At 43.9% G+C, this 20758-nt stretch overlaps 1 protein-coding gene across 4 annotated transcripts in view; it reads left to right on the forward strand.

The window, feature by feature from the left end:
- SBNO1 (strawberry notch homolog 1) overlaps positions 1-20758 on the forward strand; it is a 36956-nt gene that overhangs the window by 2233 nt on the left and 13965 nt on the right. Inside the window, exons 2-21 of one of the 4 annotated variants that reach the window (XM_048514338.1) lie at positions 2400-2521; positions 3316-3417; positions 3992-4301; positions 5229-5273; positions 5549-5649; positions 8005-8101; positions 9025-9185; positions 10182-10315; positions 10404-10494; positions 11321-11482; positions 12088-12223; positions 12305-12410; positions 12851-13004; positions 14699-14881; positions 15028-15125; positions 17693-17844; positions 18914-19111; positions 19290-19457; positions 19569-19735; positions 20388-20519. In XM_048514338.1, the coding sequence (XP_048370295.1) occupies positions 2402-2521; positions 3316-3417; positions 3992-4301; positions 5229-5273; positions 5549-5649; positions 8005-8101; positions 9025-9185; positions 10182-10315; positions 10404-10494; positions 11321-11482; positions 12088-12223; positions 12305-12410; positions 12851-13004; positions 14699-14881; positions 15028-15125; positions 17693-17844; positions 18914-19111; positions 19290-19457; positions 19569-19735; positions 20388-20519 (2817 nt within the window). In that variant the 5' untranslated portion in view covers positions 2400-2401. The remainder of the gene's footprint in view (positions 1-2399; positions 2522-3315; positions 3418-3991; positions 4302-5228; positions 5274-5548; positions 5650-8004; positions 8102-9024; positions 9186-10181; positions 10316-10403; positions 10495-11320; positions 11483-12087; positions 12224-12304; positions 12411-12850; positions 13005-14698; positions 14882-15027; positions 15126-17692; positions 17845-18913; positions 19112-19289; positions 19458-19568; positions 19736-20387; positions 20520-20758) is intronic. The other 3 variants (XM_048514340.1, XM_048514339.1, XM_048514341.1) reach the window with 3 other exon arrangements.

Genomic DNA, 20758 nt, shown 5'->3' on the forward strand with positions numbered 1-20758 from the left:
CAGTGTGCTGTTTGTAAACAGATTGCTGGTGGAATTGCTGATGGTTGTTTGCAGGTGTAGCTTTCTGTCCCCAGAACTGTTGTTACCTTTTATTTTGTGAGATTTAATATTCATATTCAACCCTTTCCCACAATTAAAATCTACCTGAATGTAGGTAAGTGCTTTTTACCTGTTCAACTTAAAGTGTTAAGTATACGTTGAACTGGTTTACCCACGTGTGTTCTTTATCCTTGAACTGTGTTTTGCTGCACTGTAAACATTACAGTGCAAATTTTGATCAAATTGATCTTGGCTGAATAGATACACTGTCCTGTAACTTTCTGCTTCTTGCCTTCCTATGAGAAAAATGAATACTAGATTGATGGTGAATTGCATGCAACAACCTTAGTGCTTAAGTTCCACTATCAGTCTTAGTTTTTATTAATCAAAAGGTGTGTATTGTGTTACATTAAACCAATTGAACTGCAGGTTGCTGGATCTGTAACGTTAACAGCTGCCAAATACAGCTACTGTAAAATTCTTTGCTCCATTGTAACCTCCTAATCTCTGTAGATGAGTAACATCTCTGTACATCTGAGGATCTTTCTTTGACTGATCTATGGATGGGTTACAGTATCCTGAACTTGAGTTTGAGCTGGAATGTGCTTGTCTTGAAAATACTGAAAGATAGCAGAGCTTTTGGACTCTTACCCTGGGCTCTGGGCTCACAACTCCATGAAACCCTGCTAAGTTTCTTTGAAATTAGATGTTTCAGGGTTGCCTTTTGGTGACTCAGCCTTAAAAAGGGTTACTAGATTCGAGCTCACTAGCACCTTGAAGACCAACAGGATTTTTGAGTTAAAACCTTTTGAGATTCAACGGCTCCCTTCATCAAATGACTCTCAAAGCTTACACTCTGTAAATCTTGCTGGTCTCTGAGGTGCTACTGGACCCCCGCTGTTCTGCTGCAACTAGCATGGCCACCTTGTGGATAGGATTGTTTCTTTAGCGCTGAGGAATGTATTTCAAGATAGGACATGTACCATTTATTATTTAGCTTGGGAGTTCTATTTAACAAACATTACATGGCTACTAACAGTGAAAGGGCTGTTCAGATACAGTTATTGTAGTAATCGAGAGCAACTGGTTTCTGGCGTCGTTCAGGTAGCTTTCATTGTGGTCAGCCTAATTGTGGTCAGTTGTCTAGAATGTAGCATTGGTTCTCTAGTCTTTCTAGCAATGACATCAGCAAGATAAGAGAACCAATGATGCATCCTGTATAGCTGATATTTTACATGTTCAGGGGGTTTGTGATAATAGCAGACCCAATCCCATTACTTTTCTATCACTAAGAGGTAGTAAGGAGCCAGCCCCATGGTGCAGAATGTGGTAAGCTGCAGAGTACTGCAGTCAGAATCTCTGAGTTCAATCCTGATGGAAGTCGGTTTTGGATATAGCCTGTTCAAGGTTGACCCAGCCTTCCATCCTTTTGAAGTTGGTAAAATGAGTACTCCGCTTGCTGGGGGTGAAGTGTAGACAACTGGGGAAGGCAGTGTCAAACCAATCCATAAACAAAGTCTGCCTAGTAAAACATGCTGCGACAAAGCCCCATAGGTCAGTAATGATCTGGTGCTTGGACAAGGAATTACCTATACCTTTTAAAGAAATAGTAAGGTATGGGAGTGAATCTTAAGCAGCCTGTAGCCATTTTACCATATTGACTGGAGGCTTGTGTAGAATCAAGCCTTTTATGGGTGCTACAAGTGGCACAAAGTGTAGGAGTGCATAGCCCTGTTGGATAAGAGTGGGAGCATCCATTAGCCGTGCTATATGGCACAATCCTGCCTATGTCTCCTCTGTTGAGGAGGTTAGTAGGTACAAGGAGCTGACTATACCATAGAGTGCACTACGTTAATAGAGTGTACGAAGTGTACTGCCAGATGAAGTGACTACTGAAAGGGGACGTGCAGTGATCCTTTCTGTGGACTGACTTTTAAAAAATCTAAATCCCACCTCTGAGTGCATGGTAGCATGTCAAAATCCTGCCAATTTCCCTGGAGTTTCTCACACCTTGGTCTTAAACACATGTTGTTGTTGTTGTTGTACATCCCAGTGACATAGTGGTGGTTCTTCAGAGCAGGCACTTGGATAGAAGGGTGACAGGCTGACAGTGTTTACCTAACAGGAAGTTCAGAAACTTTCATCCAGCGTGTTCATTGCAGCGAGTACTACATGCATAATGTTTACATGTTCCCAGTTTTAAGAGAAAAGTAGTTGCCACAGTATCTTGTAGGTATCAAAACTTCATGCAAACTCATTTATGAAAAGGCAGTTGAGAGAAATGTTGACTTCTTAAGGTTTTTTTAAGTAGTATAAGTTGTTACAGCTTACTAACATGCCTATAACATCCTTTATTTCAGAAATGGTGGAGCCGGGACAGGATTTGTTGCTTGCTGCTTTGAGTGAGAGTGGAATCAGTCCAAATGATCTGTTTGACATCGATTCTACGGACGTGGGTCTTGCGACTCCAGCTGCTCAGCAGGTTGAAAAATCACAATTCTTTCTTTTCTGCTATAACATTGGGCAGCCTTTATTTTTGTTTCTTGAAATGTGCTGCTGAAATTGTTGGCCGATCCGTGAGGAAAGGGGAAGTTGGGTATTTTAATAACTCACTGCTAACATATATTGCCATTGGGCATTGTCTTGTTCATCAAAGCTACATGGTTAGTATAGAGTCAGGGCCTATTGTGATTTGTTCACAAACGCTACATCTTACTACATTTCATTCTTGCATCCAGTTTCAGGGCAAAAAGATCAGGTGGTGTGGCAGGCTATAGGAAACACACTTTTCCCCCTGCTTGTGTATTTCACTTAATCTTAGAGCAAGAGTAATTTATTTGGTATTACATTTCTGGCAGTTTTCTCTTATAAAATGTAATTCTTTGCTATGTTGCCATCAGTACTATTAACCGCAACTCCAAAGTCAAAGAATTTGATATAAAATTGGTAACTTGATGGTCATTGATTTTGGCTAATTACATAGATTGCAATAGGTATGTCTGCCAATAGATTGCACACATCCACCTGCTGCCATCCATATTTTGCATCTAGTCAGAGTTGTCATGTTTTTTATTTGCCTGGCTTGAGGCATGTCGAAGCATGAGTCTCCCTGGATAGGATATTTTTTTTGGTGTATTCTCTGGGTAGAAATTACACTTACGAAGCATCTTTGCTGGGATACGTCTAATGTTAAAAAGCAAGCATGCTGTATTAACACAGTCTTCTTTCCAAGCTATATATACCCGTGTAACTATGATAATCCCTTCCTTTGTTTAGTCAGTACCACTTAATGCATTAGAACTGGGTTTGGAGACTGAAGCAGCAGTTGCTGTTAAAGCAGAACCACAGACCCCTTCTTCAACTGTATTGAACATCAGGGTAAGCAGGTTGACTTGTAAGTGGTTTTTTAAGGGGCCACAGCACTCCTTTGCTCATCTCAAGTGCCCATAACATTCATCAGGTACTTGAAAATTGTAGGTTTAAATAAAAATGCAAGGATTATGTAGAACAGAAGGATGTATTTTGAAGTTTCTCATAGGAAGTATATGCAGCTTTCAAAGCCACATACTCAGGGGGTATCAGGTCCCTTCAAAAGCAAATGACTCCTTGCTTGCAATTGTGCAGGGTTGTCAGGTGCATTATCTCTGCATTTTGTACAGTCACATTCTTCTTTCCAAGAGGTAACTTTTTCGTAGCAGAGTTCTCCTTTCCCACTCCAAAAAACCCCACCCTACTTAGGGACATCTTGATCAAAAATTAACAGCTTGAATGAGGAAGTTTTGAGAGAAAGTTTCCAAGTAGTTCATCTGGCTTTGTAAATGTTACCAAAGCTAAATTTGGAAATACTGTAATCATAAATCCCCAATTGTTCAAGGTAATCGTTGTACACTAAAAACATGTACTGTATGTGCTATTCTTTTGATAACAAACACCATGTTTTCTGTTGTTACAGCAACCGCCATCTACCACAACTTTTGTATTGAATCAGATAAATCAGCTCCCAACTTTGGGGACAACTATAGTGATGTCGAAAACCACACCCGTTACAACTAACAGGCAGACGATCACTGTAGCAAAAATTATACAGACCAGCACCACTACCCGCCCCTCAGTCGCAGCGCCAGCAGTACGCAATGCTTTGACCTCTGCAGCTTCCAAGGACCAGATCCAGCTGAAAGACCTGCTGAAAAATAATAGTCTTAATGAACTGATGAAGCTGAAGCCACCTCCTAACATTGCTCAGCCAGTTGCAACAGCCGCAAGTAAGTCCCTTGAGAATCTCTGGTAGCGGTGGGCTGTTCTGTTTCTTAGGGTGAGATGGGAGGCTTTTACAGAACAGCATCTGAATAAAGAAGGTATCCGTTGATGCTTATGGGGTACAACCAGTGGTGGGATTCAGCCGGTTTGCACAGATTCAGCCAAACCGGTAGCTAACCGGCTGTATCCCACCACCCCAAGGGAAGGGATAGCGAGGGACCTTTCTGAGCTCCAGAGCGGCCTGCCGCATTGCTCGGAAAGGCCCCTTGCTCACCCTTCCAGGCCAAGCCACAGCCGCTGCGTTCCCTCTCCCATCCCCCCCGCCAGCCATGTTCCTCCACAGTAGCCACGTAAGTGGGCAGCCGGGGGAGGGGGACACACCATTAGCTAAATTAATAGAATCCCACCATTGGGTACAACCCCTTCCTTCTGAATGGCGTACAAACACCAGTTTGGTGGGTTGCAGACACTCGTAGAATTGGGAGGGGGATTACCATATGTGATGAAAATGTATAGCCATCTGCTGTCATGAAATTCATATTATAAGTGTTTTCTCAAACAAATTGTCTAGGGCATTTTTGCTGTTCGGTTTCTGTGAGGGTTGTAAATGCTTATTAGCCATCATTTTAGTTTCATCGGTCCTGGCAGACCTGGTGTTTTCAGGCTGTGTGCAGCATTTTAGTTTTGTGGCCCAGTCCATGGCTGGTATTCCATGTGTAGCCCAAGAAGCATGGATTTGATGGTTGTATGAGCAATTTATTTGATCCCTTTGAGCCTTGCAAAACAATCCATACACATTTAGGTAGCAGGCCCATAACTAATGTTCAGTCTTGTCATTGTGGGGGTGGGGGAGGGGTCGGATAGTATATTTTGCATTCATCTGAGGACTGTTAAAACAATTGAGACCCCCCCAAATGTTGACTTTTTTACAGAAATAATTGTAGTGTCTCCAAAGGTGGTAAACGCCACCAAGCCAGGTAAGCTGTCTTCCGCTGCTAAAACTGGGCTTGTGGCTTCCTGTCCTTAACCCGCGTATGATGAATTTAAGGTGAACTATAAGGTGAACTCTGGTGAAGGGTAGCTTTTTGAAATAGCCAACCTTGGTGTACAGGCCTGCAGCTTGTTTAATGTGGCCATGATGGAACTTCCTGACAGCTCTGGCATATTTACGTAAGAGCAATGAGCATTCCTGGGCTAGAGGAGGGGAAAATGTTGTTTGGCAAGTGACATGAACCTGGAATTCTTCCTGTAGCTGACCTCAGCAACGGAGCTGTGAAAAAGGAGGCGCCAACTAAAGAAGTAGCAAGAATATGGATCAACGATGTAAAAATGAGGAGCTTTTCTCCTACAATGGTAGGTGCATCTTCCAGCTGCTGCATAACAGAAATCAAGTTAGGGGTGAAATGGTCTGTGCGCATTGGATTCCAGAATACAAACTGAGGTCATTTCGGGTGTTTGTCATTGTGGTTCAAACTGTGGTGTTTTTATAAGTGCTTAATGTTTAACTGTAGTAACTAGGCAAGACCATTTCTGAGCCTGTTAGTGCTGTTTGGACCGAAGATGCCTACTTTAAGTCAGTGATTGTGGCCTATGTAGAATAGAATAGAATAGAATAGAATCTTTATTGGCCAAGTGTGATTGGACACACAAGGAATTTGTCTCCGGTGCATATGCTCTCAGTGTACATAAAAGAAAATACATTTGTCAAGAATCATAAGGTACAGCACTTAATGATTGTCATATAGGTCTAGTAAGCAATCAGGAAACAATCAATAGTAATAAAAACATAAAATGTAAAATCATAAAATAAAATGAAATGTCAGCACAGGCTATAGTCATACAGTCATAATTGGGAGGAGATGGGTAATAGGAATGATGAAAAAAGTAGTGCAGTAATTATATAATAAATATATAATAAATAGTTTGACATTATCGAGGGAATTATTTGTTTAACAGAGTGATAGCGTGGGGAAAAACTATTATTCTTATGTCTAGTTGTCTTGGTGTGCAGTGCTCTGTAGCGGCGTTTAGAGGGTAAGAGTTGAAACAGTTTATGTCCAGGATCTGAGGGAGGGTCAGTAAATATTTTCACAGCCCTTTTTTTGACCATTGCAGTATACAGGTCTTCAATGGAAGGCAGGTTAGCAACAATTGTGTTTTCTGCAGTTCTGATTATTCTCACAAGTCTGTGTCGATCTTGTTGGGTTGCAGAACCAAACCACACAGTTATAGAGGAGTTACGGATGACAGACTCAATGATTCCTCATGGGAACTGTATCCGGCGCTCCTTGGGCAGTTTGAGCTTCCTGAGGTTGGCGCAGAAAGAACATTCTTTGTTGTGCTTTTTTGCAGTGACATTTTTGATATTAGGTGTATTTTAGGTCATGAGATATGATAGAGCCTAGAAATTTAAAGGTCTCTACTGTTGATACTGTGTGTTGTCTAGTATTGTGAGAGGGAGGTGGGATGGGAGGGTTTCTCCTGAAATCTACCACCATTTCTCTGGTTTTAAGTGTGTTCAGTTCTAGATTGTTCCAGTGGCACCACGAGGCTGGATTGTTCAACCTCCCGATCTGTATCTTGGTTCATCGTTGTCTCGAATGAGACCAATGACTGTTGTATCATCTGCAAATTTCAGTATTTTAACAGATGGATCATTTGAGGATACCGGTCATTGGTATACAGAGAGAAGTGAAGTGGTGAAATTACACATGCCCAGGGGGGCCCCTATGCTCATTGGGTGTCTGATGTAACTTTTCCTCGCTTCACCTTCTGTTTCCTATCTGTCAGGCAGCTTGTGATCCGCGACACAAATATGCTCCAGGTACTGCTAGCTGATTTGTTTTAGTTAGAAGAATGTCCGGTCTGATAGTATTGAATGCTGAACTAAAAGTCAACAAAGACTGCACCCTTGCATAGGTCTTTGGCGATTCAAGATGCTGTAGGATATAGTGCAAAGCCATATTAACAGCATCATCACAATAGAATCTATTTGCTCGGTATGCAAATTGCAAGGGGTCCAACAGTGGATCCGTGATGGTTTTCAAATGGTACATCACTAGCCTTTCAAAAGTTTTCATAACTACAGATGTTAGAGCAACTGGTCTGTAGTCGTTCAGTTCCTTGATGCAAGGCTTCTTCGGCACTGTATAGTGGTAGAGAATGTTAGCAGGGTGTTCTTTTGTGGTAATCCTGGCTCACCCAAAATGGAGTACTTAATGACTGGCATGTAGCATGATAGGTCCGTGCACTGTGTGCTTGATTCATCTGAATGTTTGATTCAGTGTGCACAATTCCATAAATACTCCTCTGCTCTTTTCCCATCCCTCCGCTTCCTTCCCTATCCCCCCCCCCCCCAGGTCTTTTCCCCTCCCCATCTCCCAGCCTGCCATGTTAGAAAACAGTCTTAATGATTCATGGGATACAGAGTCTTAGGAGAGGGTCCCCTGTGGGGGTATCCTCTTTATTCAAAACCACAGGGAAATCCTATGATGCTAGTGTTGTTGGTCTAATGGTAGATATTTGTTATTAATGTTTTTATTTTACTTAAGGGGTTGATTATTAGACTAGAATGTTATTGTTTCTACTGTTATATTGTATGATGATATTGTTGTTCGCCGCCCTGAGCCCAGCTTGATGGGATAGGGCAGGATAGAAGTTTAAAGTAAAGTAAAAGTTAAGAAAGTAAAGCACTTCTATTTGCTGCAGAAAGTGCCAGTAACAAAAGAAGAAGATGAACCTGAAGAGGAGGATGAGGAAGAAATGGGCCATGCAGAGACTTATGCAGAATACATGCCAATAAAATGTAGGTGTTTTTTTTTCCTGTGGGGAAATTATTCTTTACTTATTGCACAGGTAATTGAACTTGGGTCCACAAGAGTGTTTCTACAAACAGAACTATTCCCCCTCAGGGGTGCTGTGTGGTTTCCGGGCTGTATGGCCGTGTTCTAGCAGCATTCTCTCCTGACATTTCGCCTGCATCTGTGGCTGGCATCTTCAGAAGATCTGATGGTAGGAAATCCTCTGAAGATGCCAGCCAAAGATGCAGGCGAAACGTCAGGAGAGAATGCTGCTAGAACATGGCCATACAGCCCGGAAACCACACAGCACCCCAGTGATTCCGGCCGTGAAAGCCTTCAACAATATTCCCCCTCACCTCTGCTGGTGTTTCCCAAAATGCTGTGCTTATAGGGTTCTATATCCTTTTAAGGGCAGCATTGGGGGTGGGGGTCATTTTGGGATATGAGGGAAGGGAAGAAAGCCGTTCTCCATAGCTGTTATTTTTGTATATGTGGATGCATTCCAGTGGATCCCATCCATAAATGATGACATTTGTAGAACAAAAATTATCCAGGTGTGTTCCTGGTAAATAGAGGTCGAGAGTGGGTCTCGATATGCTTCTGTCAGTTCGAACATTGATACTAAAATGGGATGATTTTTGGAATGTTTTAACTCCATGATACGCTTACTGGCTTGGTTGCTGTTATGTTTCTGCTGAAGTGAAGCGTGTGTGTTTGTAGTGTTGTTGTTCTTTTAATTGCTTTTCATAACTGATGGAAATTAAATTGGATGCTCAAGTAGGCAGCTGGAACTGTCTAATTATAGTCCTCTTGTGAGCAAAAACTTGCTCTGGGAGACATTACAAGTTTTCTATGTCTGTGAAACAGCTTGTGATAGGACATTGTGTGGAATATTGATGGCACTAATCCTCTTTTCTCCCCCAAACAGTAAAAATTGGTCTACGCCATCCAGATCCAGTGGTAGAAACCAGCTCACTCTCTAGTGTTACCCCTCCTGAAGTTTGGTATAAATCTTCAATCCCTGAAGAGAGTATTGATAGTGGCTGGCTGTCAGCATTGCAACTGGAAGCTATCACCTATGCAGCCCAGGTATGTTGCAAGACACTTGAATGCTTTGGTGTGCTTCAGGGACATCAAACTCTTTTGTTGTAAGGGCTGGATAGGACATAGATGTGATTTGGTTGGGCCAGTCCGCCTTGGTTGGTGAGCTCCCAGCAGGCACACCAGCCCAGATCAGCATGGGGGGGAGGGGGCTGCCTCAGCCTGTGATCTTCCAGTAGGCTCACCAGCCCAGGACAGAACCTCGAGAAGATTTATCAGGTCCATGAGCCTTTAATCTTTAAGCAAGCCTTTATTGGCATAGACAACCATACAACAATAATAAAAAAACGGATTAAAAAGCATATACAAAACAGGAAATAAATGTTAGGTTGAAGGAAATCTACTGGCGTTTGGTAATTTCCAGGAGAAAGTCTGCCACTATCATACAGAGTAGAAGGATCAGGGTTGTCCAACAAGTAGTGTAATCTAATTAAATCGGGGAGATCGGGTAAATGTAAAGGAGTAAGATTCACATACTTGGATCTGATTTCCTTGAATCTGAGACAGTGTAGTAATTGGTGGGCCAGAGATTCAACTGAGCCATCGTTATATGGGCACAATCTTTTAGCCTTTTCTTGCTTATTAAATCTGCCATGCAACAAGGCAGAAGGCATAACATTAAACCTGGCGAGCATTATGGCTCTCCTTTGAACGGGGTTTATTAAGCAATACAGGTAGTGTGCCAAGTGGCCCCATTCAAATGGGAGAGAAAAATACAGGGGGGAACATGTTTTCTTGGCTGTGGTGATTAGGGTAGGTCCATGAGCCAATGGCTCGTGGGGGGTGGGGGTGGGGAAGGGACCATGCCTGATCTGGCTCATGGGCTTGATAAGCCTTCTTAAGGGGTTGAATCCAGCCCCCGGTCTGTATGTTTGACACCTCTGGTCTGCTTGGTAACTAAATCTCTTAGAACTTTTTGGCAAGTAAGTCAGAGGGGGCCATGATGTCTGAATCTGTCCAATACTGTGTAACTTTCTGTTTCAGCAACATGAAACATTCCTACCCAATGGAGAGAGGGCTGGCTTCTTGATAGGCGACGGTGCAGGTGTGGGGAAAGGAAGGACCATAGCTGGAATAATCTACGAAAACTACCTCTTGGGTAGAAAGAGGGCAGTGTGGTAAGTCAGGAATGGCAAACACAAGCATCATGAGCTCTTGCAATCAAATGTGTACATCTTCATGGTTGTGTTGTTTGCCGTCTCCCAGGTTTAGCGTTTCAAACGACCTGAAATATGATGCGGAAAGAGATTTGCGAGATATTGGAGCAAAAAATATTTTGGTTCATTCACTAAACAAGGTATGGAGATTTTTAAACTATGTACCATCAAGGCAGAAACATCAGGTGATCTAGTCCTTGTGCCATGTGCCTCTGAACTTAGAATTGCTTTACAGTTCTTTGCGTTCATTCAGAGGTGTGGCGATCTACTCCCATTGGAACATAGTGTTTTCAATGTTAAAGGGTATAAATCTTTGAGGGCTGTTTTCAGACATTCGGTGGGCTTCATCACCTTTCTAATTGAATGAATGGCCATTTTCATACCTGCCAAATCCATTGCCGATGTTGTAACAGTAACTTGGTGGTGTTCCTGTAATGGCTGGTGTGCCAAGCAGACATGAAACATGCTGCAAACAAGCCAGTGCCATTGAGGCTGGTGGAATTTCCACGCCAGGTTTGGGGCACCTTCCACCGGGGATTGCACTAGCACAGGTTTTTTTTTCTCCCAAAAGTTGGATACAGCCCTTTTTCCAGCTTTGACAGCCATGGCTCCTGCTGTCTTTACCCAAGCCATTGTAATGGTGATTTAATTAGGGATTTTCTCCAGTTCTCTGAATGGGGGGGCGGGCTACTTCAGACTCTTCCCTCCTCCCCATTAGGCTGTTCCTTTATGATGCGGAGACCAAAGGTCACTGCCACCAGGGTTTTCCAGCCAGTTCTGTGCTGTTCGCTTTGTATTGACGTGCATATTGCTTGGCAATAATCCTGGTACAACTCTGTTTTTACTGCAAGAGGAGAGAAGCTTTAGGTTTACAAGAAGATTACAAAGTTTTGATGTCGTGCCTGTTATTCTTGGGCCAGTAACCGGGATGTCTTTGGCAGTAATTTAATCTTGTTTCCATTTTAGTTCAAATACGGGAAAATCTCTTCCAAGCATAATGGAAGCGTGAAGAAAGGTGTCATTTTTGCAACTTACTCTTCTCTTATTGGAGAAAGTCAGTCTGGTGGTAAATACAAAACTAGACTTAAGCAGCTTCTTCATTGGTGTGGAGGTGACTTCGACGGAGTTGTATCTTTTCTTTGGCCTTGTTTTGTCTATTTTGCCACCCAGCCACAGCTGATTTGTGGGGGTCTCTTAGGGCTTTCAAGGCAAGCAGTGTTCAGCCATGGTTCGCCATTGCCCAGCTCTGAGTCGCAACCCTGGTATTCCTTGGGGGTCTCCCATCCAAATACTGACTAGGGCTGACCCTGCATAGGGTCTGAGATCTGACAAGATCAGGCTAGCCGGGACAGGTTTTGTTGGGTAGCTAGGTGCAATAATGGTCACTTCCCTCCTTGAAAATTGTGTGCTGTGATATAAACCAGCTGCCAAACTTCACATCAAGTGTTCATTCTTTGCTAATTTTTAAGGAGACCAAATGGTTTTAGACTTTTATTGCGCTGTTCATTGTATAATGCTGTTTTAAGTGGAAATATTGATGCATAAATGTATTAAGTATCCAGGCTTATCTAGATCTTGGGCAGGGTACTTCTCAACGATGTAATGCTTCTGAACATAGCAAAACTGTTTACTTTCAGGTAAAACTAGCACCAGGCTTAAACAAGTCTTATTAATTAACAGACAGTTTTGAAATACAAATGTTGGGATGTTCTGTTCCTTAACGATATGTTCAGATCGTATTTGATGAATGTCACAAAGCTAAAAATCTTTGTCCTGTTGGCTCCTCAAAACCAACCAAGACAGGTTTGGCTGTTTTGGAGCTGCAAAATAAACTTCCAAAGGCCAGAGTGATTTACGCCAGTGCCACCGGTATGTACTACCATATATTTGCACCAAGTGCGTTGAATTTTTTTGTTGCTATCTATGATCCTTATGAGTGTTTGCTTTTAGGTGCTTCTGAGCCTCGTAATATGGCGTATATGAACCGTCTTGGGATATGGGGTGAAGGAACCCCATTTCGGGAGTTCAGTGACTTTATTCAGGCTGTTGAAAGAAGGTAAGTTCCTGAATCTGCCTGGCAGTTCCATTTACATAGGAGAGGAGGGTGCGTAGAGTACATGCTTCACATGCAGGGGCTGTGAGTTACAGTTATGAGCAAAAGGAATATGGGGAGCAGGCCTCAGAAGTCTGCCTGAGGCCTTCAGTTAGCTGGGCTTGGGCAAGGTACCCCAGCTGTCTGGCTCAAAGTGCAGCAGTTCCTCTGAAGTTGCTGATGACTTCTGAAAAGATCTTCCTCTCTGACATTTTTCAAAGGAAGGTGCTTGAGATTTGAGCTTCCTGCTGTGTAATGTCAAGGGGCTAGCTGCAGCTGTGCAAAAATCACTTGCTAGATCTATAGCCTTATGCAAAGTGTTCATAATGTGCTAGCATCTACTTGTATTAAAGCAGTCTTAATGGTTAAAAAATTAACTTGATTTATCCTGTCTCTGTCTTCAGAGGTGTGGGTGCCATGGAAATAGTTGCTATGGATATGAAGCTAAGAGGAATGTACATAGCAAGGCAGCTGAGCTTTTCAGGTGTGACCTTCAAAATTGATGAAGTTCAGCTTTCTCCGCACTATGTTAAAATGTATAACAAATCTGTGAAACTGGTAAGTTTATTTAAATATATGGCATTTCACATTGCATGCCACGATCGGAATATTTAAGCTCAGTGGGATCTAATTTGTAGTTTTTGTGCATAAAGCTTTCTAGCAATCTGGTAATTCAGATATGTGGCTATTTCCTTGTAAAACTTGCTTTCTTATCTAAAACATTTATACCTAATCTCTTCGCTGGATGCTGTCAAGGCATTATGCAGCAATGAAAACAATTAGTGCACTAACAACTATAGTAAAGTAACCACACTATTATAGTTGAAGTAAAAAATCAATAAAGAACATTAGTAGAGTCATAAAGAACATAGGAAATAAGCATCAGAAGAGGTGAATAGGTCAAACAAACCAAACCCAGACAAAAAAGTGCAAATTAGGACACAACCTGGAGGAGTTTTCCATTCAAGCACGTTTAGGGTGGGAGGCAAATCACTACAAAATAGTTCCCATAGAACAATGATGGCGAACCTTTTCAAGACTGAGTGCCCAAATTGCAACTCAAAACCCACTTGTTTATCGCATAGTGCCATCACGGCAATTTAATCTGAATACTGAGATTTTAGCTTAGGAACACGTTCCTCAGGAGTAGGTGAAGCAACCGTGCAACTCTTCAAATGGGTTAATCACGACTGTAGGAGGGTTTACTCAGAAGCAAGCCCCATTGCCAGCAACCGAGCTTACTCCCAGGTAAACAATCGCACCCAGGCCAGCCTAGGGGTGTGTGTGTGTGATTTTCTGCACCTCCACATGACGGACTCTGTGCACGCGTGCCCACAGAAAGGGCTCTGAGTGCCACCTCTGGTACCCGTGCCATAGGTTCGCCACCGCTGCCATAGAATGGTCAGTGACCAGTTCAGTACCCTGTCCACACGCCTCTTAAGAGGTGGCTTTGGGTGTGACTTCTGTTGTCCTAACAATCTCCATGCAGATGTAGGCATTAAAGCTACTTCTGTGTAGCGTAAGTTGTGTTTGTATCTACCAGCTTCTGGTATCTGGGCAAGGCTTCTTGCTAGGACAGAGAATATCAGAGTGAGTGGAATGTATCCTTGGGATCTAACCAATTCTTCGTTTGTCTAAAGTGAACTCCCTGTTCCTCAGTAGGCACAGACAGCCATCGTGTGCTTTACGGCAGTGGTTCTCAAACTGCGGGTCATACGGTCAGAAGAGAGGAGGAAGAGCAGGATGAGCTGGCAAAGGTGGCTTTGGGAGACTTAACAGCAAACCTGAGTTTGCTTCTCTGCAGTGTGCAAACTGCTTCTGAAATACAGCCTCTTTGTCTCTAATGTTGTGTATAAAGTACTGAGCATGAAAAATAAACTTGTTTGGCTTATAGCTCGCTTTGCATCTCAGTGAGAAAGATGGACAAGTAAATTAAAACAGGATACAAAAAAAATCGACATGAGTTTGTGGTGGGTTACTAAGGAAGCATCACACTTTTCTTAGCAGTAGATCGCCCTTGAAAAGGTTTGAAAACCACTGCCTTTAGTGCATGATCCAGAGTTGTCTGTGTACGCACGCTGGAGGTAGGAAGCCCGTGCAGTAAGCAGTATGCCCATCTTCCAGATCTTGATCTTGTGGCTCCTGCTTTGAACTATCTGCTTTGAACCATCTCCTCTGACGATGCCAGCAGAGGTAATGTTGCTTTATTTTAGTAATGATCTGAAAGCTGACAGAGAACTGTTTGTTTCCAGTGGGTTAGTGCCAGAGAAAAATTCCAGCAATCTGCTGACCTCATTGATGCTGAACAGCGAATGAAGAAATCTATGTGGGGGCAGTTTTGGTCAGCCCATCAGAGATTTTTCAAATACCTCTGCATAGCATCAAAAGTTAGAAGGGTGGTGCAGCTGGCCCGGGAAGAGATAAAGAACGGCAAGGTAAGTTTTGCTTGAAAGCGTTTCGCTCTTAGAAAACATGAGAGTGGGGATGGCCCGAGGTGTGGGAGGAACGTTATATGATCCGTATATTTTGAAAGCACCTGAGCTTGAACCCCCTAATATTGTGTATCCATTTATATCTCTAGTGTGTCGTTATTGGGCTGCAGTCCACAGGGGAAGCAAGAACGTTGGAAGCTTTGGAGGAAGGTGGCGGTGAACTGAATGACTTTGTATCCACAGCAAAGTAAGACAGCTTCCCCACTGAACAGATTGTGAGGCAGCAAAGTGCTGCAGCAATGTATGGTTCAGCAAAAAAAAAAAATCAAGACAGCCGGTCCTGCTCACTGATTTCTGCTCTAAAAACGGTGGGAGAGCTGATGCATTGGATCTCATGGATCATTTACTGTGGCACTTTTCCCTGCCACAAGAATTGGGGGAAGGCATCTTTGCACTGTGGGAAAGCTGCTGCCCAGTCCAGTTTCCACAGTCAGAGTTGCATTCCAAAAGTCACGCATAAAAGTCTGGCAGCGACAAGCCTGAGGGTAAACCAGAAACACAAGTCCAGAGATTCAGGCCAAGGTCAAGACAGAGCAGATATGTTGTCAAAGGCTTTCACAGCCGGAATCACTGGGGTGCTGTGTGGTTTCCGGGCTGTATGGCCGTGTTCTGGCAGCATTCTCTTCTGACGTTTCGCCTGCATCTGTGGCTGGCATCATCAGAGGAGATAGTTCAAAGCAGGAGCCACAAGGTCAGCAGCAATTTGGCATGTTGCTTCCATGCAGCAATGCCCTTTCCAGCTACTCTCAGGGGTCTGCAACCTGCTGGCAGGGGCTGCTGGGAATTGTAGTCCATGAACATCTGGAGAGCCGCAGGTTGCAGACCCGTTCTACAGGCAAGACTACTCAGAAGGCTTGTAATTTATTGTCAGCATGTTGTAGGTGTCTTATAGGTAATGTTTTAATGTTATACTTAGACATTTTATTGTGTTTTTAACTGGTTTTTAATTATTTTAACTGTTGTAACCCGCCCTGAGCCCTTTGGGATAGGGCGGGATAAAGATATGAAAGCTAAATAACACTGTGCGCCTGCCAGCTGCCTCAGACCTGCTCCTGCAAATACTTGTCCTCACTGTCGATGCAGGGCCTGTTCTGGGCTGCCAGGTGCACACTTCGCCTTCTGACCTGTTCTGCGTGTTCTCCTCTGTTCCCGAGGCTCTGGGGGTGAGGGAGGTGAACAAGCTGGCACCTGCTTTCCACAGCTCTCTCAGAGCTGGAGGGCTGCAGGGTCACTGCACCGGTGCCTGGCTGTGGGTTCACGTCCAGCCCCACAGGAGCATGTTCCTGGGGAAGAGGGTTTTATAAGATTTTCTCTCCCTCTCCCCTTGTTTAGCGTAAGCCATATGTAAAATATGGCTTGTATTGTATTATATGTTAATATTAGTTAATATCTGTCTCATCTGGGGTATGTAGAAACTGGTTTCTGAGGTCTCCACTTACATGTGATTGCCCAATCCGAGTGGGGGGAGGAGGGGGGGCTAAAGGGAATTGTGGAGGTGGTATGGCCGTACGCCAGTAGGAATGCCCTCCCCAGGGCAGTTACCCCGGCGGAAGAGCAAATTTGTTGGCAGGTGGCTACCAAGGCCTCCTGGGCATGGCACTGAGTGTCGCCTTGACGCTCCTGTGCCACCGCCATTCCCACTGGTACATCGTGGGCATTCCAAAGGCATGGTCAGGGGCACATTAGTCATCTTCCACCCTGGAATTTCCCTTAGGTATGCAGCGCCCCCATAAGCCCATTGAACCCAATGGGGGGCATTTTGACGGTGGGGAGGTTTTCCTTCATATTTTGCTTCCCCATGCTGCCGAAGAGCCCTCTGGAGATGCTGCAGCGTGGCTGGCCCTGGGTGTCAAAGGCTCTGGGTTGGGCTTCCCAAGTTTCACAGGTCAAAAGCTATAGCTTGAAATTGGCTTAGAAATCTGGGAGGCCAATCCTGGTTCTGGAGCAGCTTTTGTGTGGCCTGTTAGGTGTTATACTATTATGTTTTTTGCATCACGGTTGTTGCTCCCCTCCCACACACACACATATACACTTGATGGTTTTTAAAGTTCTGCAGAAACTGAATGCTTCAATCCATATTACATAGATATTTGCTGTTATGTCATAATTCAAATATTACCATGTTTTGCTGCTATTTGAATGAGCTTTAAAAGAACATGTGGGTTGCCTGCACAATTTCTGCCTCCTCCCCATGACACACAGGGAGCTAATTAGCTGAGTCACCTGCCTGATCTCTGCCCCCTCCCCCATTATTTAGGGTGAGCTAATTAGTGGCTTCCACATCACAGTTTACCACTACATCTGAACCAGGAAACCAACACTTTGTGATTTCCTCAAAGGCTAGATTTTTAGTCCACTGCTGTTAGGAGTTCCATATTTGTAAGGGGTAACTCCAATCATGGCTGGTTGTATCCGTTACTTCTAGCCTCATGCCAATATCTGGAAGTAATTCAGATCTGCTTGTTGAAGCTGTTTCTTGAGCTGTGGAGTTCCTAAGAGAGTGGTGGCGAATCTATGGCACTCCAGATGTTCATGGACTACAATTCCCCTCATGGACTACAATTCCCCATGGCCAATTGGCCATGCTGGCAGGGGCTGACGGGAATTGTAGTCCATGAACATCTGGAGTGCCATAGGTTCGCCACCATGGTCCTAAGAGAATGCTTGGGGAAGAGGCCTTGTGCATGATGCTTGATTGCCACTTCATCAAAAAAAAACCAACAACAAGCACTTCTGTTTGTTGTTATGTTGCAGGGGAGTGTTTCAGTCTCTCATTGAAAAGCATTTCCCAGCTCCTGACCGAAAGAAGCTGTTTAGTTTACTCGGGATAGACTTGTCTGCTCAAAGTAATAACAACTCGCCCAGGGACAGTCCTTGCCAGGAGGATAAAGTAAAGAAACGCAAAGGTAAGAGCGGCATTCTGAAGCTGCAGAGTTATGCTGATGTAATGATTTCTTTCTTAGCGCTTGAGATAAATTCTTTAGAAGGTTGTTTAGACCTGGGCACTGAGAGCCACTGAAAGAGCTTATCCTGAATGGGGCGAAGTTTATACACAAGGTCAGTTGTTAATGTGCACTTACCCATATTGTGGAACTGTTGGCCTAAAACGTTCACAGTTGTCCTTCTGTGGTGGGCCTGCATATCAGAGGAGGTGAAACTGGAGTGGTGGACTGGTGGGTTAGGAACCCCTTTTGACATATGACCGTTTTCATCTTGCAGTGGTGGTGTGGGAGGGATGGTGCCACTCTTTTCCGCAGTGTAGTGACAGAATAGCTGGTAGTATTCCTCTTGAGAGCAGTGAGGCTCCATCTTCATAGGACTACATCCACTGTAGACTGACTGGGTCTTCTACTGCACCAGTGCAAACCTGGAAGCTTTAACTGGGTGTGCATTGCAGACTCTGCCTACTAAATTCTCTACCACATCCCAGATGTGACTAATCTGGTTAGCTCTATGTGGATTGAGTGGTCATGTAATTTTAGTAGGGGGGGGGCTTTGGTTGGAGTTGTAGATGATATTCTCACGGAGTTGTTTATATACTTGTATTTTTTGGGGGGTGTTCTTTTATTATTGTACCCCACCAAGGGACTTTGGTGGTAGGCAGGAAATAAATTTACATTAATAAAATAATCTCTCGTGTCATTAAGCTCAGTGTTACTTGGGACTGTATTATGCAGTCCTGTTTCAGGCTTCTCAGAATTAAATTCCACCGAGCTCAACAGGACTTACTTGCAGGCAAATGTGGATAGCATGAGCCCCTTTTCCTTATCAGTGGCGGTTTTGCGTGTTGCACTTGTGAAGCTTTGAACAGTGGACTAAGGAACCCAGTTACAGTCTTGAGTTGTTGCCAGTTTCTGCCATTTGCTAATACTTATACAGCTGCCAAGACGTTGCTAATAAACCATGGGGAGGCTGTGGGGATAGTGCACATATGCCATTCCAACTTCACTGGTTCATTTTCTTTGCCTTAAACAGGTGAAGAAATAACCAGAGAAGCCAAGAAAGCCCGTAAAAGTGGTGGACTGGCAGGGAGCAGTTCAGATGAAAGCTACAGTGAGTCGGAGATTTCGGACAACGAAGAGAGTGATAACGAGAGCTCCAAGTTTTTAAGCTCTGGGGACGACGACGACTTCAATCCATTTAGGGATGAATCTAGCGAGGATGATGAAGATGGTGAGACACCGTGAGGCTGCTGTTCGTCAAAAGTCATAGGGTCTCTCTTAAGTTGCACTCCTGCTTACCTGAGCAGTTTGGTGCATGATTTACCTGCATGGCCGAGCAGAAGTGTGATTTTCCAGGAAGCCAAACGTTTAGCTTGCTGCTTCAGTATTTTTTTTCTTCTCCTCCTCAGACCCCTGGTTAATTAGAAAAGAGCACAAGAAAACCAAGGAGAAGAAGAAAAAGAAAAGCATAGACCCCGACTCTATACAGAGTGCCTTACTCGCGTCTGGCTTAGGATCCAAAAGACCAAGTTCTCTCTCTTCTGCAGTTGTTACTTCATCCACTACTAATGCATCTGGTACGATGGACGTAGTACTCTTAAACTGGATTTTGGGAGGTGGGATTCTCTTTTTGCCAATGGAAAGAATACTTCCTGGCTTGTAAACTTAACTTCTTTTTTTGTATCCAGCCAACAGTAATACAAACAGCTACATCACTAGTCAGGATGCTGTGGAAAGAGCCCAGCAGATGAAGAAGGAATTGCTTGATAAACTGGAAAAACTCTCAGAAGATCTTCCTCCTAACACACTGGATGAGCTGATAGACGAACTGGGTGGTCCTGAAAATGTGGCAGAGGTAGGTGCTGAGGTCGTCAACTGGAGTGGGCGGTCTTCTTGCCACTGAAGCAAGGAGCAGCAGTGGCGTAGGAGGTTAAGAGCTCGTGTATCTAATCTGGAGGAACCGGGTTTGATTCCCAGCTCTGCCGCCTGAGCTGTGGAGGCTTATCTGGGGAATTCAGATTAGCCTGTGCACTCCCACACACGCCAGCTGGGTGACCTTGGGCTAGTCACAGCTTTTCGGAGCTCTCTCAGCCCCACCCACCTCACAGGGTGTTTGTTGTGAGGTGGGAAGGGCAAGGAGATTGTAAGCCCCTTTGAGTCTCCTGCAGGAGAGAAAGGGGGGATATAAATCCAAACTCTTCTTCTTCTGAAGTAAAACTGGGGCCAGTACCTTTATACATTGATGGTCAGTAAATGTAAAATGTCCTTCAGTGAGGCTTTACAGTTTGCTTCTTGCTTGCTCATTGGAGCTGGGGGAAGGTGCTCCATTGAGCAATTGACAGGTGAATAGATTTATTGACCTGCTGGTCTTATCTTACAGAACATGAAAGGTTATAGGGTGAGCTTTTTCCCTTAGCAGTCCCAGAAACACACACAGTATTTGGTTTTGTTTTTATGGGATCCCCACGGCACTCTCTGGCAAACCAAACCATGCCTTGTTTCCAAAGATGACAGGTCGCAAAGGGAGAGTTGTGAGTAATGATGACGGGAGCATCTCTTATGAATCACGGTCTGAGCTTGACGTTCCTGTGGAAATCCTGAATATTACAGAGAAGCAGAGATTCATGAACGGAGATAAGGTAACCATTTCCAGTGCTTTGAGTCTTTAAGGAAGTGTTCTCATGCTGTATGTAAAATGCTTCATTTCAAAAAGAGGGCATAGTGTGTGGGTTTTTTTAATCCAAAATTGTTTTGGTGTAAACTAGCTGTTATTTAGAAACCTTGTGTGCAAATGGCTATGGCTTTGAGAAATTCCAAAGGACGAGCTGGGGTATGTTTCTTCTGGCAAGGTCATTCGGCTTGTTCTGATTCAAAGAAA

The sequence above is a fragment of the Sphaerodactylus townsendi genome, linkage group LG13, assembly GCF_021028975.2.
Source record: "Sphaerodactylus townsendi isolate TG3544 linkage group LG13, MPM_Stown_v2.3, whole genome shotgun sequence".
Classification (NCBI taxonomy): Eukaryota; Metazoa; Chordata; class Lepidosauria; order Squamata; family Sphaerodactylidae; genus Sphaerodactylus; species Sphaerodactylus townsendi.